At 40.6% G+C, this 27939-nt stretch overlaps 1 protein-coding gene across 1 annotated transcript; it reads right to left on the reverse strand.

The window, feature by feature from the left end:
* Positions 1–6892: 6892 nt before the first annotated feature.
* clcn6 (chloride channel 6) lies at positions 6893–27939 on the reverse strand. Its single transcript, XM_066644033.1, has 23 exons — positions 27846–27939; positions 27162–27221; positions 26203–26268; positions 26037–26102; positions 24411–24477; positions 24186–24292; positions 23726–23852; positions 23246–23313; positions 22918–22976; positions 22595–22727; positions 21928–22041; positions 21678–21844; positions 21016–21133; positions 20325–20454; positions 18781–18934; positions 17956–18112; positions 16804–16910; positions 16514–16700; positions 15397–15554; positions 12887–13043; positions 12111–12218; positions 11660–11785; positions 6893–10408 (listed from the first exon to the last, which is right to left on the reverse strand). Exons 1-23 carry the CDS (start codon positions 27918–27920, stop codon positions 10328–10330), a joined length of 2592 nt encoding a protein of 863 aa, XP_066500130.1. The 5' UTR covers positions 27921–27939; the 3' UTR covers positions 6893–10327.

Genomic DNA, 27939 nt, shown 5'->3' on the forward strand with positions numbered 1-27939 from the left:
TGAAGATTGAGAGATTGGATCTTGTATCGTAAGGCTGATTGATTTGGGGAGAATATCTAATTGTGAATTTTTTTTAGATCTTGGTTTAAATAGAACTGAACCGTCTGGTTCTGGAAGTAAAAATCCAATTCATAATCGCTAGAGGGATTTTAATAGTTATATATATTTTTTCCAGCCAATTTTTCCGCACATTTACTATCAGTTACCAGTGAGGTGATGATTTCAACATTGTTTTTGAAAAATCTAATTTAATTCCGCCATTCCTCTTAAAGAAGTACACTACCCATAATGCTTAGAGTGAGTTCCTTCAATCAGAGATGGTGATGTTACCAAAACTAACCAAACAAACAACAACAACAAAACACAAAAAGACGACATAAACACACTAATTTATTGTCTAAAATCTGTTTGAAAAATGAGGTGAAAGTGTTTGGGCTGAAACCATTTGCAGTGCTTTGTGGGATTTGTAGTTCATTCTGACATTAAACACGTTAAGTACATATTCTTCTGCCTTTGCCTTTTTGTTCATTTTTCAAAAATGTTTTGGCTTCAATTTTATTTGTATAAAGTCTTTGTATATGATTTACCCACTATCTGATTTGTTTGATTCAATGTTTTAAAACACTATACAAATATTTTTCTAAATGGCTATCGGTCTATGGGGAAAAAAAAAGAACAAAGGATTTGTTACTTCCAGAACCAGAGCCACTAAAAATGTGGGTGGTCTCTTTTCAGCTCTAAATTAAAGCCAGACCTTGCTTTGGGTTATTTTTGTTTTTTTGTTATTTTTGTTTTATTGTTTAGAAGTGGGTGGGGTTTGTGCTTAGGATGTCACAACACGAGTGTTTGGCTGCTTCTGATTGGTCGAAACCCATCTTAAGCAGTTCACCGTCTTCAGAATATGAATTTATATTTCTCCTCTCAAAACTTGTGAAGACAACATTATTAAAATATATACCATTTAATATTTCAGCCCTGTTACCGGAATAAAACCTTGCAACTCCATTCGTCTTTTGACTTAGCAAATGTCTGCTGCACCTGGCGCTCTATCAACGTTTTATCATGAATGCACCATTCGAAATAGTCCACAATATGTTGGAAAAATCTCTTTACATTAGTTTCCACTATAAATGTACTACATAGGAGTGGGTGATTTGGAGATGCAGGGTTCAGTTCAGATAGTGATGGCCCCCTGTGGGTGACGGTGGCCCTGTGGGGGACTCCAGTTCTGTAAGTTTAAGAGGAAAATTGGCAAATACATTTTGTTCGTGATTACATTTTACATTCGCTTTTAAGCACAGCTTGCACACCTCTGCTGATGCACCTCTGCTGATTAACAGTTGGAAGAGCTAATGGATGCTTAATTGTTATTGTTTTGGGAATAGTAATATAATTAAGTCTATATTATTCACCTTATTATTATGTTCTCATGTTAAAAGCTTGTCCTGTGACTCGCTGTCTTTCTGATGATGATGTTGATGATGATGTGGTTGCTGTATTTATTTGGAAAGGTTCTGCTGTGAGTTTGTTGTGCACTCACACTCTAATCGTGTGGAAAATACTTCTGGGAGAAAAAAAGAAAAAGAAAAAAAAAGGAAAACGATGAAGGTTGATGTTTGAGTTTGGAATTGAAGAACGTTGCTTTTGCTTGTTTGACACTTGAACATTTTTAGGGGGAATAAATTCTATTTTTTACAGTGTGGGATGATGTCACAATGACTTTAGATTGTCTTGGTGTGAATAAACCCTTTGGACAAACAACTCTTGTACAGATTGACCTTCTTTCATCTTCGAAAAGCTACACCTACAAAGACTTGCACATCCACTACAGGGACATTAATGCAGCGAGTTGGGTTCAGAGTCTACCTGGAATCACTGGGTCACAAGGCAGGAAGGAACACACTCTGAACAGGATACAAGAATCCATGACACTGCATTACACACTCACCTATGTTCAATTACCCAACATTTGTGGGTGGAAACTGGAGCACCCGGAGGAAACCTACACCGATACAGGGAGAACACAGACAATGACAAAAACGGTGAGGACTGAACCCAAGATCTCAAGGCTCTGCAGCTATGTGCCATGCCGAGTTTAACACTCATAGTGCGAGCACATAAAAGACTAATTGTACCATAACTTTAAATAAGGAAAATGTTATGAAAAATAACCGTGAATTGTGAATGCACAGGTTGTGTATAGGCTTCAGTGGTAAGATCAGTGGTGTGAAACGGGGACAGTTTATCAGCTTAAAAGACATTATCACATTAGAGCACATCATCAGCATCCACTGTGGATATTATTAGGGACCGTGGGGAGGGTTCGAGATCTCTCTCGCTTCGCCTCATTCTGCAGGGAGAGTCTAAGATCCTGCCTAATGGAGCGGGAGGTTATTAGTGGCTGCGAAGCTATAGAACGCGACAAGGACCTGAGCGGCAGCAGGAGGCTATTAGCATTGAGCCCGTCCACACCTGCACTAACCTTTACGAAAAGCCTGAGCCACATTGGCCTTAATCCCATTATCTAACCTCAGCAGGGCCACTCATGATTGCATGAATAATGCTTGGGGTTTTTTTTTTCCCCCTTCAACGCTGCCCAAGCCAGACGTCTCTGATTAGAAACCCGCCGCTTTCCTCTCGCTCATCAAATTCTAACAGACTGTCAGAGGCTCGTCTTCGCTAACTTTTCCAGCGCCTCAAATTACCCAGACTACCCAATGCCCCCTGGGAGTAGAAAGCAAAAAAAATAAAAAATAAATATAAAAATAAATAAAATAAAAAAGACGGTGAGCTCCCATCTCGTCCAATTAGAGCGCAGCCGTGCGGAGGAGTTGTCAGGCCCCTAACCCACACCTGCAGAAGGTGAGGAATGGTGTTAGTCATGCGGCATAATTAGCACGCTCCTGAGCTCGCGGCTCTGATGAAACGGCCCAGTCCCAGAAAGGTGTTGATCCACTACTTGTCAAGAAAAAAAGCCAAACGCTGGTCATTAGAACAGCCTTTCTTCATTGATCATCGGTGTTCTGGCTCGCTACATTGAATTTCTCAGTTTCACAAGGCCGAGAGGTCCACACGGTGGGTCAGAACCACAGTTAACCTCGCTCTAATAGCCCTGCAACTACAGCAGACTGAGCAGTAGCCTCTACATATTGACTTCCATTCACTCAAGCTGATGTTAGTGCCACCCCAGGGCTGATCGGAGATAGTTTATTCGGTCCCTTCCATTTCAGTGCAGAAAGAAGTGGGCTATGAACATAATAGCCTCCAAACAACCAGGCCACTGAAACGTCCACCATACACACAGAGTCAGAATGGTGGGCAGGTGATGATTAGTACACTGAACTGATCTGAGATATGGTTAACTCAGTCCATTCTCTTTCAAAGGCCAGTTGCTTTTAGTGAGGAATGGAGGGTGTTACGGAGTTAATAGCATGCACATGTATACCTTCACAACAGACAGCCACTGTAAGAGTCCGAGTCACCTGCCGCGGGTCATTAGTACACTCAGTGGGTATAATCTCCTTCTAATGACCCTGGAAGTGCAGCAGGCTGGACCTATAGACTTTTCACTCAAAGTTGATGCTGGTGTCACTGAGATACAGTTTATTCAGTCCCTCCACCTACTTCAGGTGACTCAGTTACTCTTAGTGAGGGAAGAACTATGGACTTAACAGCTTCTAAAACAGCCAGGCCAGAGAAACTTTCCCGATGCACTGCGACTGTAAGTGAAAACCGTAGGCCATTTGGAACTCACTTTGTACATATCTTTAATTTTCCATGTAATTTCAACCACACAGACAGATAATGGTTTCGCCAGCCCCTTTCCCTTTACGAATAACAACAACCAAGCCCCCGAGGCTATTATTACTGCTGCTCTATTTCTGCATAATTGTGGGTTAAGGAGGATTTTAATAATAAAAAATATAATAGTTATTGGGGGCGGCGCGGTGGTGCAGCAGGTTAGTGTCGCAGTCACACAGCTCCAGGGACCTGGAGGTTGTGGGTTCGATTCCCGCTCCAGGTGACTGGAGGAGTTGGTGTGTTCTCCGTGTCTGCGTGGGTTTCCTCCGGGTGCTCTGGTTTCCTCCCACAGTCCAAAAACACACGTTGGTAGGTGGATCGGCGACTCAAAAAGTGTCCGTAGGTGTGAGTGTGTGTGTTGCCCTGTGAAGGACTGGCGCCCCCTCCAGGGTGTATTCCTGCCTTGCTCTCAATGATTCCAGGTAGGCTCTGGACCCACCGCGACCCTGAACTGGATAAGGGTCACAGATAATGAATGAATGAATGAATGAATGAATAGTTATTGGCTAAAGTGGCCTTACTTCATATATTTACGATTAATATTGAAGGGGTTTTAAAGGCAACCCACACGATTCGGGAGAACTAGTGTTCTCACAGCAAAACAAAGTTTATGTTCATTCAAAAGCCCCATCTTTTAAGGTGGAACCTTATGTTTGAGTAAGAAGCCGACTGTAGCGTGTTCATGGATGAAGTTTAACTTGTCATTAAGATTTTATTTTATTGACTCCCACGGAAATTTGTAACTTGAGCTGTCTCCTGAATTTGGAGTCCGTTCTTACTGTTCTTAATGCAAATTACAGCAAAAATAAATCAATATTTTCCACCTATGGAGCAGGAATAGAGCAACATCCTCATCTCTTTTCATGCTTTCCAACATTCGAAGGTCTCTCCACTGTCCAACGCCTCCAGATTTATTGAGTCATTTAAACAGTGAGAGAGCTCCTGAATGTTTTTGAACAGAGACATTTGATTTGTTTCCCCATTTACTGAGCTAGGGTTGTTTACAAACACTGGACCTTTTTTTCCCAGTGCACAGAAACTGGAGAGCTAGCAAACAGAAAGAAAATATTCTCAGAAATGTATATAAAAAAAAAAGATTTTGGATTAAAATTGTGAAGATTGCCTTTATATCAAAAATAACAGATAGTAGTGTTAAAGGTTCATATGTTGAAAAAGATAAAAACACTTTCTCATTTGATCATACGTCATTTTGGGGATCTGGAGAGCTTTCCAATCCCCAAACGGTGAAATTAGACGACAGTTTTGTGGACGTCAATTTCTAAGTCAATAAACATCTGATAAAACGTGTGATTCTGATTTTGAGCTGCTTCTTGTGTAGAGCACTGACATCTTAAATGCAAAGCCAAGGTTAACGCAGTGAAACTGTTTAGACAGGGGGAGAACGCTGCTGTTGTGTTTGTTCCTTGTGGCATTTTGACCAAAGGATGTCACTGACGTTTATGACCTCACTTTAAAGCACCTACCTCTTGCCCTTGCCCAAGGCTGGTTATATTTACAGCACATTTTAAAACATGCAACTATGAATTTGCCAATTTGCCAGCAGTGACTCACTCATATTTCAAGGGATTTTTTTTTTTTTTTTTTTTAAAGCAAAGTGGCATCTAGCATTTTGACAAGCCTGTTTCGTGAATGGATGCTGACAGGCTGAATAAATTGGATCCCGGCACAAGATATATTTGCCTGGCTGTCCATCCGCCCTGTCCAGTCAGGTTTCTCCAGATCAATTACAGCCTCCTACTCAACTCTCCCTCAACGTCAAGCACAATTACAAAGGCTCTGTTAAAAGAAGAGGACCAAATACATGTGAAACAGCACAAAGACCCCAATCTAAGAAAGTCCAGTGCAGTTTCCACCTCTGGTCTCCTTTGTGAGCTCATAGTCGAGGACGGCCCACTCTCTGACCAGTGGGAGCCCATATGAACACCAGGTGTGTGGGGGGGGGGGGAGCAATCATGCGGTGATATTCCATTAAAGAACAGCAGACTAGCGAGTGACACACTGTTAGCCTCCTTTCCAAAACGGATCCTTGCTGGACACATCAATGTCCATTAAGGTGCCGAGCGACGGGCGGCCAGCTGGCGCTGTCAGATTCCGTTTGATAGAAGCCACTGCTGGGAAAAGCGGAAGAGTAGACAGGTTGTTTGTTGGTTTGTTTGGGTTGTCATCACAAAGCACCATGGACATCACTCCCTCAGGTGGGGAGCTACTGGCTTGGGACTAGTGCACGTGTCTTTCACTTTGCTTTGTTTTCATTTGTTTTTTAAAATCTCTTCATAAAGATTTTTAAGTCTCTGTCTCAGAGTCTCCCAGACCCTTCCACCAGCCACAAGAGGGTGGAGGTGAATATGTACCTCACTAGACATGCGGCCAACTCACCGCTTCTTTTGCTTTCACTGCTACTGCAGTGCTCTGAACATCTGAACTCATTGGAGGGAGTGCAAACTGCCCAGATCTGTCACATTAGCTGACAAATGCTTATGGTAGTTAGCACCGTGAGCAAAGATGGGGAAAGGAGGGGCCAACCTACCCACCCAGAGACTTAGACCGCTATTGTTATGCTGCTGGGAAGAGAGTAAAATAGATCTTGATATTTTTTTCCTTGGATTTATTCCTAGTAATAGCTATATTCTTTTCCTATTTTCATTTCATTTATCTATTTTATTATTATTATTAATTTAATTATTATTATAATTAATTATTATAATTATAATTATTAATTTTGTATTACATTACAAAGATTTCCATGTTTGGAAATTAAGCTTAATTTTGTAATCACTACTCTGTGATGTCTCTCACACCCAGAACATACAAATTAATCCACCGATTCATGTTAAAGTTATAAGGTGTTTCAGGCAGGATGGCTATATAATGAAGCGTGAGGACAGCCAATCAGAGAAGAGAGATCAACACAGCTCAGTATTAAAACACACAGTAACAGCCTGTTTATTCACTACAAATAAAGAGAGGCTAGAAATGGTCAATGAACTATGTTTGATTCATACACCCACATTAATATATTATTATAAATGGACCTCATGAGAAAAAATCTAAATAAAAACCAAACTTATTCACCAACCAAAGACTCAACTCTCCATTCTGAAGCTTGTCGTAATGTTTATTTGGAGTCAGGTAAAAGGCACAGGACAGTGTTTACATCACTCTCATGGGGAGTTTGCCGATGGTAAACCTGGGGTAGGACAGTCCAGAGGCCATATGTCAAAGAAAACCAGAAAGCTGATGAAAGACAGACTCTTCTCCGCATGCTTACACTGAAGTTTAAAATAAGGACAGGGCAAAAATGATCCTCATAAAGCTTACATGGGCAAATTAAGGTAGAAATACAGGTCAATTCGGTTTTATAAAACAATACAGGACTTTAGGTAGCTAGGTAAAAGGTAGGCTTTTGTGAATTTCTAACCACCAATGATAAATTAACCCTATTTTGTGTACTTATTCAGTCAGAAGAAAGCCTTTTTACTTCCCTCTGCTTCCTGAATGTAGGTTTGATAGCTGCTTGGCGTCACGCTAATCACCGCTAACGGTGCAGTGGGCCTGATAGCTAGCTAATCTCAGTGGCAAGAACTGGAGCTTGTACCCTGCAGGTAAAATGCAAAAAAAAAGCTTAATTTTTAAAAATTCCAGATGTAAACATTTAAATTCAGAGATGTTTTAAGGATTCCTTCTACCGCTAGCTAAGACAGAAAAGCTAACTGTCAGATTAATGTACATAGTCTTGATTCTACATAAGCTGAAGTAACTGTTAATTAACTGTTAAAAATCCTGAATTTCCTCTTCATCTCACCCTCGTACGGACCATTTTATTTTTCCAAATTGAATAGAGATTCTGTCCTACACCTTGACAAACATTAGGTGTTAATGGAAACCGAAGTTCTACAGATCATGACTGGAATATTCCAGTAGGATTTGAGAAGGAAAAACAAAAGCAAACCAGTACAATGTAGCTCATCATTCATAGGGTTACATGACCTGTACATAAGTCTTTTATGACATATGATACAAATCTATACTATATATACTATATATATAGCAGTAGTTTTTATGTCAACTAATATAAATGTTATAAATATAAATTATAAAGGGTCTAATGCAGCCTTATGAAACATGACCTACAGTGTACTGTTGCCCAAATGTTCACATTATATTTAATATTTCCATGATGTTTCATAACAGAGGAGCTCCAAGCAGGTTTCTTTCCATTGGTTTAGTGTTGTTGACGCATATGATCAGCATTCAGAGAATACTTGAATAGAAAGGAAATCAAGAGTGATATATTAAAAACATATTTAAAAAAACAAAACAAAAACAAAAATAAACTGCATAAAAGAGTTCACTCTCATAAACGACAAAAACATAATACTGATTGATCGAAACCATTTTAAAGCACTTACAAATAAAAGTCATTAGTCGCAGCACATCGCTGGAAAAATAATTTCACCGAAATGTAATCTTAAATAAAACCATGTACACAAAAAATGAGGAATGCTGGGAGTATACACATGCCCTCATTGAATTCCCAAACTATGTACATCATAGCTGCATTTCACCACATTACTGCAAATGATAATGGACTAACATGAGTACACAATAAGAGCTGATTACATTTGTAGAACTAAGCCATACCTAAGTGGGTTCCACTGTTGAATCTCAGTATTGAAAATGTTCTAAATTAACCTGCTATCATCTTTTGGGGGTTTGATCAGTTGGAGAACCCAAACACATCCTGAGAACATCAGCTGTGGTCTTTCACTCCCAGGCAATAACTATGGGATGGTTACAACCAGAGAGCAAGAGCTCAGTGTGGAATGACTTAGACGTACAATAGCAATGTGAATAAGAATGTGTTAAAAATGTGAAATCAAAGCCAACAAGGGTTAAAACACACTGTGGCGCTAATTAAAAACTAAAAAGGAAAATTTAAATAATGAGTTGAAGCTCCAACGTACAACTCCTGCACCATTTTAAGGTGTGACGCAATTCTGATTAGAAGCTTAGGCGACAGAATGTAACTGCACTATTTAAGATGGAAGCGAAAGTTTGAGTAACTCTTCGCCTTAGAGGTCTATCATACTAAACGGCTATGAGCTTTTCCATTTTTCACTTTTGCTTCCCAGCCAAACCTGTCCTGAATTTCAGATTCAGTAGTGGTCAAACTTGTTTCAATCATGATTAATATGAACAACCCTTTCTGTCAGTACTGCTTTGGGGGAAATCTATGTGGTAGGCACACGTTTGGTCTCAGGTGGTCTCAGCTTATTCCCTGAAATATGACAACAGCTGAAACACAGCTGGTCCCTATTTGAGCAATCGGGGGAATGCTGCCTTCCACTTCTTCAATAAAATCTCAAATGGAATACTGCAAGCTTATAACTACAAAACAAAACAAAAATAATGCTATTACTGAGGTAATGCCATTATCTAATAAAAGACAGGATCTAGAACAGCCCTGATCCTGGGGTCAACGCCTTGCAAAGTTCAGTTTCAATCCATCAGCTTCTAATTAAGGACGGGCAATACGACAAGATCTTAGTGTCAGGGCAAACTAAGCCATGAAAAATACATAATGAATATTATCTTTATAACTGTACCAGTGATAAAGAGCCTGTAAACAACATTAACCAGTGAATCAGTTTCATATACTGCATGCAAACGAGTACCTAATTGGACATCCACTTTAAAGCATATAAGTTGCCAACATACGCTCATCCAATATTGCTACAGAAATCAAAACGTATTAATGATTGCTTGTTTCCATTTGCTCCCAGAGCTTCTACTTTTCTGAGAAGGCTTTACACTAGAAGGCTTTTGTTTTTTGGTAAAATCATTAAATGCCGGTGATGGATTAAAGCTAAAACTTAACTCTGCAAGGTGTCAAATCACCAGACTGTGAACTAGGCTTCTTTAGTCTACAAGCCAAGCTCTCTGTATCGACTATAAAAATGTCCTGAAATATTGTTATAATGCCATATTTCCAATAAAAAAAATTAATTCTGAACTCTAAGAAATGTTTCAGACATTCTTTCTGGTTCCAGTTTTGCTCAGGTGTTTCTCACCAAGATTAGTGCAAAAGCATGTTCACATAAAAAAACCATGTACATACAGAAATGGTAGCAAATAAAAAAACTTGACGTCCAAAATAAAAGTGCTACAGTGAGATTGGTAAAGCAAGGCAAAGTCCTGTTTACGAGAATGTGGCTGGCTTTTTGTCGGTAGGAAAAACGAGCCCGTGTTGAGGTTTGAAGTGAGAGTATATATGTAGGTTTCCGTATATGCGAAGGTGTTTGTGTCAGTCTTTATGGATAAAAGTACCATGCTCTAGTGGTCCAGGAAGTGGCCGGAATGGCTGTGGTGAGACCAATGTGGCTGTCGGTCCCGGTTGTGGTCTAGACTGTGGGGTCAGGCCAGCCCGTTCACCGCTGAGCCCAGCTGATCTGCAGCAGGGGGGAGGTGCTCCGATCCCAGGATCGATCAAGAGCAAACGCTCACCTCATATGGTGATATAATGCTGCCGGAGCTTGGCCATCAAAAACTCGTGGGTCAAATTATGTCTCGTGATTATTCCCACGATCTGAAAGAGATGAAGCATTAAGTAGCAACATACAGAATACAGTAACATCCACTGATTCTTCCGCATGTTAAAAACAGCCATTATATTGACAACTAGTGGCCTGGAGGTGTCCGAGATTCTGTAATAAACCTACGGTAAACATGACAACCCCATGTAGAGGACGCACTTTAGTGTGCATTAAATAAAACACTTGCATTAATATTGCTGGAACATTTCTGTGGTAAAAACAACCAAAACTAATAAATAATACAGTATTTCATTCCCTGCTTTAAAGAAACATTAGGCAATTTTTTTTTATTTTTGCTCTTGGGCTCCCCCTACATTTACAGAGTGTAATTCATCTTTAAATCTAGGTGTAATGGGGCATAAGGAGGGGCAATGGTTTCTTACCCACTTCCAAAAATGACATAGTGCAGTTACTGCAGTACTAAGCCCGAAGTACCAATGACAGAAGCTCTATTCTCCCTATTACAGGCCAGTAGAGCGCTTATCCAATTCAGGGTTGCGGTGGGTCCAGAGCCTACCTGGAATCATTGGGTGCAAGGCAGGGAATACACCCTGGAGGGGGCGCCAGTCCTTCACAGGGCAACAGACACATATTCATACCTATGGACAATTTTGAGTCGCCAATCCACCTACCAACGTGTGTTTTTGGACCTTGGGAGGAAACCGGAGCACCCGGAGGAAACCCACGCAGACACAGGGAGAACACACTAACTCCTCACAGACAGTCACCCGGAGCGGGAATCGAACCCACAACCTCCAGGCCCCTGGAGCTGTGTGACTGCGACACAAACCTGCTGCATCACCGTGCTGCCCCTGAAACTGTAATATTTAAGGTAAATACTACCAAGGGCTCCTTAAATAGATGACATTTCTCCAGAAACATTGTCAGAAGAGCAATATAACTGTAAATATTTAAACTGCTATTTACATACAGCTGATACTGTTATATGATACTACTACTACTACTACTACTAATAATAATAATAATAATAACAACAACCTGTTAACGTCACCAAAAAGTATTAAGTTTGCTCTGAGTCTCAGAAAAAAACCACTGATTAGTGCTATTACACCTTTAGGTGGTGAGTAATGCTGAGCTGTGTCTCAGTTGGACCTAAGTATCAACAGCTAAGAAGCCAGATACATAGCTAATCTACCAATTTGGCAAATGTAATGAGCTGATCTCTTTTCTAATTAACTTTTACAATGAGACCAGTGTCACTGCACCTGCTTCAGGGCACATACCTCTCCTACTGCGTTGACCACAGGTAGGTGCCTCAGCCCCATGGTCCTGAACAGGTTGAACACCTGTGAGACGTGTGTGTTTGGGGAAACTGTATATGGACTTGGGTTCATGTAAGGAGTCACATCCTGTAAAAACACATAAATAAACAAATGGCTATGAGAAACTAATAGAAACATGGGAGGGAATTTATGCAGAAAGAATTAGGCTAATTAGTTCTGAGAGTTTTGAGAACAAACTATGATTAGCGCAGGTCCCACTTCATGACAAGCGCACTCGGCCGCTAACTGTAAACCAATTAGTTACCAATTAACAGTAGCTTAACTAGGGCTTGTTCTTTTTTTATTTCCCCCTTTCGGTAGCACTCTCTCTTTCTCACAGCTGGGGTATGAGCACTGCTTGAAGCAGCAGTTTATTAGTCGAGTGTGAGATGAGCTGCTGTGAGAGCCTCACCACAATCATGCGTGGGTTGAGAAGGGCTAGGTCCAGGTCGTGGATGTCAGGGAAGCGGGGGTAGTCCTCTGTCATTTCTGCGTACGAGAGCCTCGGCTGAGATGCACTCTGAGAGAGAAAGGATATATAGAGAAATTAAAACCTTTAAGAGGTTGCCAAAACAAGTATGTTTACAGAAACAACATTTCTAATAAACTGGCAACATTCTGCTCACGTAGAACTTTACCCAAGAACCTGATTTAACCTTTACTCCCAGGTAATGTGGGCACTGATTAGTTTCTTTTTAAGTACCACTTCAAGTTCCATAATAGACTTATTACGTGTAAATGTTTAATTCATCAATTCAAAGACTGTTATAGATTTAACATTAGAGAGATTGTTATTATAGTCAAGTCGTGCCAAGTCACCTTTAATTCTAAAGCACATTTCAAAGACAAGTGTCGGCCAAAGTGTTGTATAATAACTTAAAAAAATAGTGAACTCTGTGATTAAACTATTCTGAATCATGAATGGCCACAAAGGGAACATGAATGAACAAGGGTACAGTGTACATTGTGGATCACGTGGTGACTGTAACTGTGGTGTACATGTTGAACTCCAGCAGCTGTGGCTGGGTACAGAAACGGACTCTCATGACTTATAAAAACAATAAAAACTCAATCTAACAAATCTACATTGACAATGAGAGTCTAAGGTGCTGGGGATTGTGCTATGAACTCCATGGTGCTGAACCCAAACGCGATCACAGTGTTCCTGTGTGAGGTGTGAAGACTGACCGACTGGTTCTCAGCGTAGCACACGCCGCGGATCAGCAGATTCACCAGCTGTGAGCGCAAGATGAGGCCGTGGAAGGTGAGCGGCCGGAACCTTTCCTCCATGCTCCACTCCTCACTGGGGGACTGATCCGGGTACAGGTTCGGATATGGGACATGTCTTCAAAGAAGGACAGTTTGGAGAAACCAAATTAACAAAAGGTTCACTTCTCAGAGGCAAGTAGCTGTGTTTTTAAGATATTTTAACAACAATAATTTTCTCAAGGTTCAGTTTCGTTAGCGTCAATTATTGCTTTTATAATTTGTTTAGATTTATTTTTAATGATTAAAATACATAAATGTTCATTTAGCTTTATTCATTTATTATCTGTAACCCTTATCCAGTTCAGGGTCGCAGTGGGTCCAGAGCCTACCTGGAATCATTGGGTGCAAGGCGGGAATACACCCTGGAGGGGGCGCCAGTCCTTCACAGGGCAACACACACACACACATTCACTCACACCTACGGACACTTTGGAGTCACCAATCCACCTACCAACGTGTGTTTTTTGGAAACCAGAGCACCCGGAGGAAACCCACGCGGACACGGGGAGAACACACCAACTCCTCACAGACAGTCACCCGGAGCGGGACTCGAACCCACAACCTCCAGGTCCCTGGAGCTGTGTGACTGTGACACTACCTGCTGCACCACCGTGCCGCCCTCATTTAGCCTTAGTTTTATGTTCATACTGATGATGGTGTATATTCAATATACACTATCCATTTTGTGTCTGAAGATTTTCTCATCCCAGTCTAAAATTAAAAAGAGCAAGTACTTCATTCACTCATTCATTGTCTGTAGGCTCTTATCCAGTTCAGGGTCACGGTGGGTCCGGAGCCTACCCGGAATCACTGGGTGCAAGGAGAGAACACACCCTGGAGAGGGCACCAGTCCTGCACAGGGCGACACACACCCACATATTGGACACTTTTGAATCGCCAATCCACCTACCAACACGTGTTTTTGGACCGTGGGAGGAAACCGGAGCAGAGCAATTAATGAAATGATTCACTTTACCTTCTCTTACTTAACTTTTCCACTTAAACTGTTGCTTTGTCATTGTTTGCCTTTATTATTACGAAAGGTGCAATAGCGACTAAGTTTACAGTTTCTGGAACGTAGAGGAGGACCAGAGTGCCATGCTTCACACTGGGCTTGGCCTAATGACCAATGCTAGCAGTCGGTGAGACTGACCTACCTTTGGCTAAGTTCCCAAAGGGTGTGAGTTTGGAGCGCCAGTAATTTAAGAGCATAATTCCCATAAAACCACATTACACCACTTAAACATATTGTTTTGCAAATATTATACCGCTTTGCCAAAATACAGTTCATCAGCCAAGACACACTTCTATATTATTCACTTGGTCTATGATCTATACAACTTCATATAAACACAACACACAGTCTTGAATGTAGATGCTAATGTTTTCAGCAGTAAACTAAAGAAGCAAACTTCATATACTAAACATAGTAACAACCCGCAATCAGGATAAGGAGAAACAGTGCAAATGTGATTTTAAATGAACTCCGCCTGCAAATCTGTTGGCCTCGGTTCCACATAATAGTTCTATAGCTTATGCACAAGTGCTGATGTGTTATAGCTCTCTATGCAAGGCACCGTGCAACTTAATTTATGTGATACTAAATATAAGAGTGGATATTGTACTCCTCCTGGAAATCTGGTATACTGTAAATTAGTTTTCTGCAGGAGGCAGACACTTATGTATATCAAGTGAGCGGTACGTGAGAGCAGGGTCCCGGACCCTGAGGGCAGAGCGCTATTTAACGAGTCGAGACAAACTGCACAGTGTAGTGAAGCATTACGCTCATTCTCTCCCAGCTCAGATGGCAATATGTTACTTATCATATGATTACAGTGAATGGGGACAAACTCCTTCTTGTCAGATGATGCAATTCATTAATTCAGTAGCATGCCATTAGCATAGTGTAGTTTAAAAAAAAAAAAACAATGCTCCTGTTCCTGAAAATGATGCCTGAGGTAAGATGCAGTGTTGTGTAGTGCACAAACAGCTCTGACGGAGCGTATGGACGACATCTCTGCTTTCTTTGGCTTTTCCAGTATCTCACTGTGTCAGCACACATGGGCAGAGCTGACTAGTATACAATACAAAATTATACATAACAAATCTGTACAGTTTTGACATCATTTCCTGTGTCACATTCAATGTCTAGCAGCCTTTGAATATTAAATATCCCTCTGAGAAAACACTGGACATTGTGCCAAAACTGGTTTATTATTTGTGTACAGTGTAGATTACTGGGTGGATAATTTATCTGTATTTATATTTAATATTTAGACACTATTTAACACACTATTTTTTAATCTGCGAAATAACATGGAGTCTCCAAATTAACACCGTGTGCATCCTTTAGCTTAACACGGGATCATTTACAGGTTTAAGTAAACAAACATTATCTAATATGTTCAACTAACTGTGGTCCTGCCTACCTCCTCTCCAGCATCTGCTGCAGCAGGTCCTGGCCCTCCTCTGTAGGTTCCACCCCCACCTGCTCGTCACACACATTGCGCAGCTCGCTGGAAGGGTATGATTTCATCGACTGGCATCTCCGCCTCTGCTCTCCTGCTCGCGTCAACACACTGGTTTTCTACAGGGCAACCATGATTAGAAATGTGTTGTTTTAGGATAAAAGACGTTCTGAAAACACGCACACATTTAAGGGCTTACCTTGTTCACACAAGTTTTGAACTAAAGCTTAGGTTAATACAGTTTCTGAACCAGTTATATGTTGATTTTTAAGGGACACATTCTTTACACACAACAACATTAAACATGGCACTTTTCTGAGCAGCAAGTTATGTTTTAATAATTATATTAATAAGCATTATTTTATGTTTTATGTTTATTTAAAATGCATTAATTTTCATTGATGAAATTCTTAAATAGTTCTTAAAAACTATAAATTCTTTAATAGTTTCTCACACACACAAAATTATTTGCTGCCATTACGTACTGTGAAACAGGACATTGACCAGACATTACCATAGTCACACACAAAGTATTTTCAAGTACATTATTTATATATATATATATATAGCTTGTCGTTATAAAATTTATAATAACTGGTATCAGTGGTAGAGAATATCAATACATTTTAAAAGGGAATTTTACTATGTTTAACATCCCAGCATTACCCTGACAATGTAAAATAAACTAAACTAAATAGATTTACAATCTTTCTTCATAGTTTTACCTCAAAGAGTAAACTATGGAAGACTAAGCTAATGGCTAATTAAGCTAATGAAGCTAATGGAGACTAAGCTAATGACAGACACATGCTGTGACTTTTCTGCTCAGAGTACAATATTGTATTGTTTATATAAAAGTCAGCTTTTTAGTACAAAACAGTACAGAATACTGCCTTTGTCCATCACTGTTGGAAATGTGTTTTGTTCCCTCTGAACTATATGTTAATAACATTCTGGAACAACCAGCACCATCTTGTGGAGTAAAATAGAGTTTAAACTGAGTCCTTGTGCTACATAAAAAAACAACAAGACTGAGACAAACCCAGTGACACCATCTTGTGGACAAAATGTGCAGTACCTTAAATCTAATGTTGTTGCTGACGAGGATGTTTCCTTTCATGAACTCTTTCTCATTCTCGCGGTTCTCAGTGACCACAGGGAAAGCGTGGTACACTGTGGTCCTCAAGATGCTGACCAGAGACTGGATGCGTGTGTGGGGGTAAACGTACGTCAGATTGGGCTCCATGATGTCACTGGCCGTCAGTCTGAAGGAGAAAGGAGAAAAGACAGAAAAGAACAGAAAGAGAGCTGAGAGAGTTGTGTACATATGTCACAATGAAAATAACCATCACAGAAGCTCTCTCTTACTTATCCATTTCTACTTCAGTCTCCCACTCCAGAAGTGGCACCCCTCTCAGATGGATGTGAATGTCATAAATGCCTTTATTAAAGAAATCCCCTGTCCATTTGGCCACCTGGTGAAATACAAAGGCATTGAACATCTACAGCCTCGACATAAATAGGGTATGTAAACAATGGAGAGTATACATTTTGAGAAAGAAGCAGGGTGTAAAGGAATAAACAACATCAGCTTTTACCCCATGAGAAACAATAATTAAGCTCTGTAAAGTTTAAATGTAGGTTTTATGATGAATGTTTGTATGATGAACTAAAGAGGACTAACTGAATACATTCTTACACAAACCGAACATTGACCAGCAGGCAGGGCATGGATAGAACTGCGGCTGCTTACTTTTCTCAGCCGTGCACTCTTATGCTTTCTTAATTATTTTATTTTTTGAGGAATCTTTCAAAAATGGCAGAATAGAAATCTGTGCATTTTTGATGACCAATAACCAGGGAATTTTCATTGGATGGGGAGACGTAGGCATGGGCAGTATCCACATTTTTCATAGCATAATACCATCACAAAATATTATTGCGGTGTATGGTATTACTGTGGGGAGGGGTTACTCTCTCAATGTGAGAGCACAAAGTCCAGTGAATTTAGCTAAACACAGCCCGACAGTGCACACCGACACACGTTGACGATAAAAACCCGTTTCTGAAAGAGAAAATTTGAAAATAAGTGAAACAAGACGGTGTACACTGTTTAGAAACACAGCTGGCGCTAACAGGCATTTGTGGTTTAGCACACCACAGCAGATCTTTCAGTGAACTGAGGCTCAAAACACATATTTAAGGATTTAAAAGGATTTTCTGAGTATTTTGTCTCACAGCTGCGGTGAAATACCGAACTTGTGCTTTTCTCCACCCGTTTTCAGACCTCAACATCAGCAGTCATTGAGCTCCCACAGCGCCCCCTCCCTGTGGCTCTCTTAAATGCACATAGACATTTTAGTCGCATTCTTAAAGGCACAGAACAAAAATTTGACACCACATACATGACATAAACACCGCCCTCATTTTGAGATACCGTCCACACCTTTTTTTTTTTTTTTTAAAACCACCCAACTCTGGTGGGCAATGCCAACTCTGAGACATGCTCCTGATTCTTACCATCAGTGTGATCATGATGGGAAGGCCGTAGGTAATCTCATTGGTGGATTCTATGAGGATGACAGTCAGGCTGATGGTCATGCGCACCACACCTCCGAGGAAAGCAGCTGCACCAATCAGAGCGAACGTCCCCGAATATATATGCATTCCCAGGCTCCTGAAGTACAGAAGGACATTTGCATTTAAAAGCTGCCACTGAGAAATCTCTACAGTCCTGGAAATAACTCCACTCAAGTTAGAAATCAACTGAAAGCAAGCCCTCCCACCCTGCAATCTCTGCTTTAGACAGATTTTAGACTTCCTCAAATGTGACTGGAGGACATATTTGTTAGACTTCTGCATAATAGACCCACCCCTCCCCTCTTAGCACTGTTTATAACACTCCAAAATCAAATCAGTTGAATCGATACCTTTAGGTCAGGGCATTGCTTTACTGACTTATATTTACAGCCCTCATTCTGAGCAAAGCCAAGATACTGTGCTATAAAAATCCAGTGTGTGGCCTCCTTTTTAGGGTAAGCAGGTACATTTGCAGCGATCAAACATTCCTAACCGTAATGAGCAATCACAGCAGGTTTTAAAATAGGTTAACCGGCTAGCTTTAACCCTCATGCCCCTGAAAAACAGGTCAATGTGTCATTTGTGGCTTTGCTCAATATTATTGGTGTAATTAAAACACAGATAACAGATTCATAGCATTTAGATTAACCTAATGATTAAAGCATCCATATCTCTTAATAGGAACTGGCTACTTATCAGAAAACTGGGTTACCCTCTGTTCCATTAAGTATCTTTATATTCACATTTTCATATTTGTGTTCTTACGTTTTGAGGACATTGGCTACCAGGCGCCCCAGAGACGCTCCACAGAGCAGTGAGGGGACAAAGAGCCCACTGGGGACTGAGACACCATACGTCCAACAGCTCAGCAGGAAATACAGGACAAAGAAGAGTGAGAGGGTGACTGGACTAAAAGTGGCTGAGAGAGAGAGAGAGAGAGAGAAAGTTATAATTGGCAAAAGAAATGTATCAAAATACTTTATATCTACATTGTTTCAAGCGTTTCAAGGAAATGTAGTGATAGAAATTTGAATTTAAGCATTGCGTAATATTAAGTACATTAATATAAAACACTAGTAATGACTAGTGTCTCAACAAACTCACATCACCATAAGGCATATCTCAAAAACCGGTATAGGAAACCATGCATCTGTCCTCTGTTACAGAGAGGGCTGGACAATAATTCAATATCAATATATATTGCAATATAAATGTTTCAATAACAATGGTATGATTTTAAAATATATTTCAATATTTATTTAAACATACATTATTTACAGCATTTGTCACTGACTGACAGTCATTACAGGGCGCTGCCATCAGTCCAGCACTCAATTTAAAATTTAGTTTAAAAATATTAATATCGACAAAGCCAAGAGGTTTGTGTTTGACGGTGATGTTGTGTTTCTTGTTTGTTCTTAGAAGTTTTTCAGTGGATTTTATTTTGTTTATATCGATATCAGAGTTATATTATATCGACCAAAATTAAGAAATATATCGTGATATATATTTTGGTCGTATCGTCCAGCTCTAGTTCGAGACACACATTTGATCATAATTTATCGCTTTCATTCATTCATTATCTGTAAGCGCTTATCCAATTCAGGGTCACGGTGGGTCCAGAGCCTACCTGGAATCATTGGGCGCAAGGCGGGAATACACCCTGGAGGGGGCGCCAGTCCTTCACAGGGCAACACACTCTCACACCTACAGACACTTTTGAGTCACCAATCCAGCCACCAACGTGTGTTTTTGGACTGTGGGAGGAAACCGGAGCACCCGGAGGAAACCCACGCAGACACGGGGAGAACACACCAACTCCTAACAGACAGTCACCCGGAGGAAACCCACGCAGACACACGGAGAACATCCCAACTCCTCACAGACAGTCACCCGGAGCGGGAATCGAACCCACAACCTCCTGGCCCCTGGAGCTCTGTGACTGCGACAACTACCTGCTGCGCCACCGTGCCGCCCATAATTTATCACTTCTCAAATCGTTTTCTCAATATTTATACAGTACCACCTCAGAGTGTGTAAACCTATTGTTAAACCAGGAAAGATGACATCATTTGGTAGGTCTATCATCTCTGAATAAATCTATGTCATCTGGTATGTCCAGCACACATGAGCATAAATGTTGCATAGTGTGGTAAAGAAATTTTACTGCCATCAGAAGATCAACTGAGAGAGAATGTGGATGGTTATGGACTTTGAACCTAAGTCACAAGTATCAGTAATTTACCACACACCTCAGGTGATTTGAGAGCGTGTGTGTGTGTTTGTGTGTGTATAAACTCATCACTCACCGTCCTGGTGGAAGAGCTGATGTATTGCAGTCTCCTGAGGGTTGAAGAAAAGTGTTGCCATGTCATTGTAGGTTTTGTTGGAACAGAAAAACTGTCGTATTGTTGAGTTCACCTCCTCATTCGCGGACACCTAAAAAACACAAGACCACGGACAAACTGGAAGATTTGTCAATAATTGTCAAAAAAAACAATAATGATCTGTTTAAAAGTTGTTGCATACTGATCTTCCCAAGTGTATTTACTTTAAACATTACAGTACCATGCAAAAAGCAAAACCCATGCTTCCAGACCAGTAGTTTTAAGTATCTTACGGTCTTCCTACCCTGGAAACTTGGAGACAAGCACTTGTGGATATTTTTTCACATATGAATGTGTGGATCATCTTCTGTTTCTCACAGTTGAAAACTTTAGATACTGGGCACATTAGATTCTGCCTATTGTAGACTTAAGCTCAAAAAGCCGTGAGAAAACAAAGCAGAATCCCTCAAAGAAGCAACACAATGATCCAAAAAGTGCAGAAAAACGTAATTAGAGTTCATTATGCCTCAATAAGCCATTTAGATAATGGAAATTATTTAAGGATGCATAATGAGAGAACCAAAAATGAAAATACAGCTTGTCAGAAAGTGTCATAGATGAGACAAAGAAAAAGAAAAAAAAACTATGTATAAACCCTGTACTGTACACTTACTATTGCTGTTGTGTTGTTGGCAGTTGGTGGTGCTAAATCTCTGCATTCCCCCAGGGTCATGGAAGCCATGAAAACCACCACCGTTGTAACCATACACACCAACAGACTCTCCAGCACTCTGCCACACAGTGGATGAAGTATGTTCATAAACAGAAATCAAATCTAAACAGATACTGAAAGGAAGTAACATGCTAACGTTTGTTCTGTACTTGTATTTGAGTATAACTGACGTGACCTGCGAATTTACCCCCAGTTCAAATCTGCAGTGTGTGTAGTTTTCAGAACAAAACGTTGTCTATGATTAGTTAAAGCAACATTAGTTACGATTCGGCATTTTTGCTCCTGGGCTCCCCCTACAGTTGCAGAATGTAATTCACTTTTACAGCACTGTCCTGAAAACAGGGGAGCTGAGGTTTCCTAACTCTTTTCTCGTGAATGTTATCGTTTCACTAACCTAACACTATCATTATTAAATGAGCGTTATCTACTTTTTGTTCGTGAGGACTTTGCTCTTTTATTCTGAGCACTGAGGTGGAAGTTCAGACTCATATTTCTGTGTGGGTTATTTTGGAGAAACATTACTAATGCCTTATCCTACAGATATCTGCCAAATCCTTAACACCCTGCATTACAGGACCTCCTCCGGGCTTCCGAGCATGTACCTGATGAATTTGGCTTTGGGATGGACGTTCCTCATACGGTACTTTGCGAGTCTTTTGTTGATGCAGTTGAACAGGGCTCCCAGCAGGCCTCCCACCACACCCATCAGCACAAAGAAGGCCAGGTCCACTGCTGTCCATAAATGACAGTTCTTATCTCCATCTGGACACTGCAGAGATGAACGATATGACGAGAATGAGTGAATGCACTTAAACATCATTTATGTAATTTAACATACGCCCAGCTATTTACCTTGAACTCTCCAAAGTTAAGCAGGCCCGGGAGCTGAAAGGAGCCCCATTTCTTGTAGTTGATTCCAGAACGGAAGAAGTTGAGGGTGAATGTGGCAGACATGGAGCAGAAGAGCTGCACAGAGACAAATGTAGAGACAAGCCAATATCAGTACCTTATTCTGAAAGCAGTCCAGGCTGAAACAAAACCTCATAAGAACAAAGCGGATAAGGGCTCAAGCGCTGTAGGCTGAAAGTAACTCATCCTCTCATTCATCTTCATTATGATTTGGGTCGTGATGGGTCTGGACCCTACCTGGAATCATTGTGCACAAGGCAGTAACACACACTGCATGAGGTGCCAGCCCATCACAGGGAATCACACACTCACACCAGTGGACAATTTCTCCTGCTAACATGGGGTTTTGGATTGTGGGTTGAGAATAGAGGACCTAGAGGACACCCACTTAGACACAGGGAAAACACTTCGCAGACAGTGACCTGAGGTTGGGTTCGAACCCACAATCCCAGGACCCTGCAGCATCTTCTAGAAAATATTAAGCATTTATTATTACTCTGTTCCCTGTCACAAACAAAACAGAATCTTTCTTGATATGGTAGAAGTAGTGAAGCTGGATGTGTCCAATTCTAAAAACGCAAGCTATTATGTGTCATTTTCATCTCCTCACCACTTTCCAAGTCAAGGCCTGGTTCCAGAAGGAAGACCCCTCCTCCAGACTGAAAAGGGTTCCTCCGATAGGCGCTCCAAAAGCTGCTGCTACTCCTGCTGCTGCTCCAGCTGACACAAAATCCCTCTTATCCCTGAGGTCACATAAACACAGTAGATCAAATAACCGTTTTAACAGTGGCAAAGAAAACAGCAACCACAGGGCAGTATTCAAAGAGGTGGGAGAGCTGAGAGTACAGTACAGTACAAAGTAATAGTAGACCAGCCTGTAGCAACATGTTCTTCCTCGCTTTTATCAAACACTTCACAGAAACATGTTCTTACCTGTCGCTACGAAAATAAGGAAACTGAAAGCGGATTTTCTTGAAAGTGATGCTCTGGAACTAAATAGAGATGAGGACACAAAAATATTTCAGAGATTAACAGGCCATGAAACAAATCAGTCTATTCAGCCTGGTATTATAATTAATATCTTAATTATGTGCATCCAAATACATTACAAATAATACAAATAACGTTAATATATTACAAATATAAAGAGCAATTAAATGGCAATGACAGTTTTAAAAACGATCTCAGATCTTTAAAGTTGATGCCAGGGGGTTTCCAGCTCTGTTCATAAAGGCTTAATTACAAGTGGTATAACAAGTACCTGTGGTAATCCAGCCCCTATTATTGCTCCACTGTGGATCATCGGCCCTTCTTTCCCCACAAACAGACCTGAGACAGGATAGACACAATCACAAGAGGCAAAACTGACCTGAAGATTAAATATCAAACATTTCAGGGCTTTATTTCATTGTAAAGAAAACATTTGGATGAATTCAGGTCGTTATAGATAACCACCTACAGTCACTTAATCACTAAAACCTAAAAGCTCATTGTATTAAATACACAGAAGAGTTTATTTATTTATTTATTTTTTATATTTACACACTTTCATTCAAGGTATTTGCCAGACACCATTACCCAGAGTTAGAACTCTAATCCTAGGTAGGACAATACAGTGATGGCAGTCTTACTGGTCAATGGCTCTTCTGCACAGAAGGTAGCAGTAATGCCCACTATGACATACCAATCACAAAAGGCAGGTCTATGGTTTGCAGACGTTAACTACACAGTAAGTCATTACCTCCAGCAACTGCAAACAGAACCCCAATGGCTTTGCACATGAACGTCCGCAGTCGCACAATCCCTGGGATCTTTACTCCGTTCAGGTAACTTTTAATCTCTGGGATCCCTGACCCTGCGGCCACAGGCTGCGATTACAGAGAAAAAAAAAATCATATACAAAGTTTCTGAAGGGCCGAAGCATGTGTAACCAAATCAGACAAGATAACATTAACTTTATCTGTGTGTTCTTAAAGCTAAACAACAAAATCATCCAAAAAGAGTGACAGTTCAGCACTCAGCACTGCACATTAATACTGTCCTTAGCTCATAGGCTAATGCTAATATATTAGCCTTATATTGAAAGAGTGAATTACATGGTGTGAGTTTGGAGGATTCTTGTACAAGAAAAAACTAACAAACAAACAAGTAAACGAGACGCTTGTTATGTATGTACCTATTATTAAGAATATAACGTTTACCTCAATCAGAACCAAAACACTGGCAATAAATACAAAAGCCACGTTGAAAGCTAAAAGCTCAAGTAATGACAAAGCAAGGCATCCATTTTCACTGCACTCCTCCACAGCTAAAAGAAACGTTAAGGAAGTCCTTGGGCAAACTGGATGAGATTAATGAATAAGGAGCTTTATTCCTATAAAATTTCAAAGGCTGCTGCTCATGTGTAACATTTACAAAAAGGATACAGTTCCCAACCAGTCTGAATTTCAGCTGTGTGAAGAGCCGTACGAAGAAATCAACAAAGAGGCCAATCTGAAAAGACAGAAAAAATTATAGATTAAAAATTACATTATGCATGGTTTGATACCCTCCTCCAAAATATACTTTACTGCACACTGGCACAGATTCCAAACGTCTCTAGAACTGAACTGGAGTCATGGAACTACGTCCGTTCAAAAGATATTCCTTAAACAAATTGCTCCACATCCTCCCCTCATTAGGTGGGTTGAGGTCTGGTGAAGACAAGAGCTACACAATATGAATGACATCATTTCTGTACTCGCCAGACCATTAATTGACCACTCACACCATCTGGATGGGGACTTAGTCATCCTGGAGAAGATTTCAGCCAACAGGACAGAGATGTTTCAGCACAGGATTAAACTGATCGACCAATATAATGCTGTTAGTCTTATCTTGTGAGTCACACATACACCCACTGAGGGTGAGGATGACATGGATGTCTCATTTGACGGTAACACGCTCTCTGAATCAGCGCTTTCAACCACAATTTAGAACCCTCTCTACCGAGGGTAGCATAATCATATGTCAGACAAGTGCCCAGACTGTATTTGGTTCATACTAAACACAGTACAAAAAGTAAAGACTGGTGATTTCCCTTTTAAATGGTGCCACATTTGTAAGGAACATGCCTCTGTGGGATGAGCAGTAGAGCTGAGTATGTGGGTCGCGCCAAAGACACATTTGCCAAATCCTCTCTGCCAATGCTAAACAGCTTATTCTGCCATTGACTCGTTTGGTGTTTGGTGGAGAGGGTGATTTAAGTTTGAAGAAACAAGACATTGGCAATTTAACAATTTATTCATTTAACAAACAGGAGCTTCAGTATCGTGTGGAAGAACCATACACAGCCACAACAGCCTGGCACCTCCTCCTCACGCTGGTCACCAGCCTGGTCACACACTGCTGTGGGATGGCATCTCATTCTTCAACCAGCATTTGTCGCAAGTCAGTCGACGTGGTTGTGTTGGTTACTGTGGCACGAACAGCAGGCCCAAGCTGATCCCACAAGTGTTCAATGGGGTTGAGGTCAGGACGCTGCCAGTCCATTCCATCCTCTCCACTCCCAAATTCTGGAGGGAGACTCTGATAAACCCCGCTCTGTGGGGCGAGCTTTGTCATCTTGAAGGATAGAGTCCCAGACTGTGGAGATATTGGATTGCTACCGGTTGCAGAATTTCATCTCGATATCTCTCTGCATTGAGATTACCTCCTGAGATTGAGATTGTGATGACAAGCCTCGTTTTTCCAGTGAGGGAGATGCCGCCCCACACCATCACATAGAATAAGCTGTTTGGCATTGGCAGAGAGGATTTGGCAAATCTGTCATGGGCGCAACCCACATACTCAGCTCTACTGCTCATCCCACAAATGCATGTTCCTTACAAATGTGGCAGCATTTAAAAGGGAAATTAACAGGCTTTCCAATAGTATGAGATTTATTGCATTACAACAAAGAAATAATCCACCAAACACAAATTTCCTAACTTGTTGTGCTATGTTTATCTGTGTGTATGTGTATGTTTATGTTTATCCATGTGAATCTACACTAATTTAACACTAATTCATACCATTCCTGTAGATACTCCAATGGCAAACACCAACATCCACTTAACAGCTTCAAACTTTTTGGCTTTCTAGAATTTGAGAAAAATCCACAAGAAAAATCAAACATCACTTGAACAGGGAGCAGCTACCACAGCCATATTTACACACTACTCACGTCTGATACTTTACCTTATTGTCCAGCCCTTCCAACACCTCCACATAGGGCTCGTTAATACACCGGTCATAGTCCAAACTCTGTGAAAAATTATAGTGCAAATGTCAAAGAGCTTGTTACATCATTCTTTAGAGTTTGGATGCATGATGACCTCAGGATATCAGTATCATATTGGTATCAGCAAGCAAGCAACACACTTTAAAACAGCAGCGTTAGACAGAAGTTTCAATTTAACAGACGATTGGGCACTCTGATAAAGCCAAAGAAAAATGTAAAAATAAATAAAATGCATTAGACAGTGCTGTGTTACTGTGTTATAATCTTTACATGTTGTTCATTGTACTGTATTTGTAACTCTGTCGAATGTTTGTAACATCTGCCTACAAAATCAGTTAATTTCTTATTTTATTATAAGTACTAAGAAGCCCCTAAGGAGTCTCATCAGAATGACATATTTAGCAGTAATTCCCAAGAAAATATACAGCCTAACGCTATAAAATTAGCTTATATTTATATATTCAGTAAGTGCAGGTTTATGAACATGTAATTATTCCCAACCTCTATCTCCACACCCCTTCACCATTTGCTTGCAGCCTCAAACCTCTGCCCCACTATTTGACAGGATTTGTTCCTTAGGTTTGTGATGTAAGAAAAGCAGGCTGCCTGAATCTGTGTTTTAGAGACTGTCTTTGGAACTGTGTAGTTTCAGAGCAGAAATGATGTACCATGGTGTTGACTCATTTCAATCATGATGTCTTCTAGTGTATAAAACAAACACCATACGGAAGAGTTAACATGATTAAAAACTTGCTTTTCACGCCTTTATCCCTTAATTTTAACTCACTGGTCCCAGAACAGTCCCTTATTCCATAGGACAATCTGGAGGGACCCATTTAGTGTACTGCAGGACTGAAATAATAATTGGAGTAGATTCTTGACATCTTAGGGACTCCCTAATCAAAGCGTGTCTCACCTCATAGTCTTTCCTCGGCAGGATTTCATCTTCATCTTCTCTGGTCTCCCCCAAAATGGTCTGGGAAAACAGATGAGAACAGGTAAGTGCATTTTCATAACAAAGGACTACAAAGACAGTCTTCAATGGGTGGGATCTCTTGAATAGTGCCAGCTGGTGAACAGAGCAGATGGACAATATTGATTCCTAAACAAGGGTCCCCTCCTAAATATATAATATACTGTCTTTGCTATGTCTAGCCTAAATGTAATAGGAATTGGTAGGGCTTTAAATATGTTAAGTACAAACTGAATGTAGTTGTATTTGGAGAGCTCACTCTTTCATTGTGAGGATGGTAATGCAAATATTGTTGTCCCCTGCTAGCTACAGCAGATAACTATTATGAAATTGCTACAACTGTCCACAGACTTACACTTAAAATGCTAAATAAACACAATGACCACTTCTATTTATGAGTAAACCGAATTGTTTGCTCCTATTCACTAAACAACAATAAATGCCTCACTTGTGATGAGCTTATTTAGACACATACAGAGGGTGGAGCCTCTATAGGATGAGATGTTAGCTTACCATCGCCCACAACATTCTCCAATATCCACAAACACACATACACCACACAGACAGCACACTCCAAAGGACGTTTAAACTGGTAAATAAACACAGAAAGTGAAGCTTAAACGCTACCAGTTCCTCGGGTGTCCTGGTTTCTCCCTCTGTGCAGCAGCACTGACAACACAAACAGCTCCCACAGCACGCCATATTCCCCTCCAACACTGGA

Source organism: Hoplias malabaricus, chromosome 14 (assembly GCF_029633855.1).
Source record: "Hoplias malabaricus isolate fHopMal1 chromosome 14, fHopMal1.hap1, whole genome shotgun sequence".
In the NCBI taxonomy this organism is placed as follows: domain Eukaryota; kingdom Metazoa; phylum Chordata; class Actinopteri; order Characiformes; family Erythrinidae; genus Hoplias; species Hoplias malabaricus.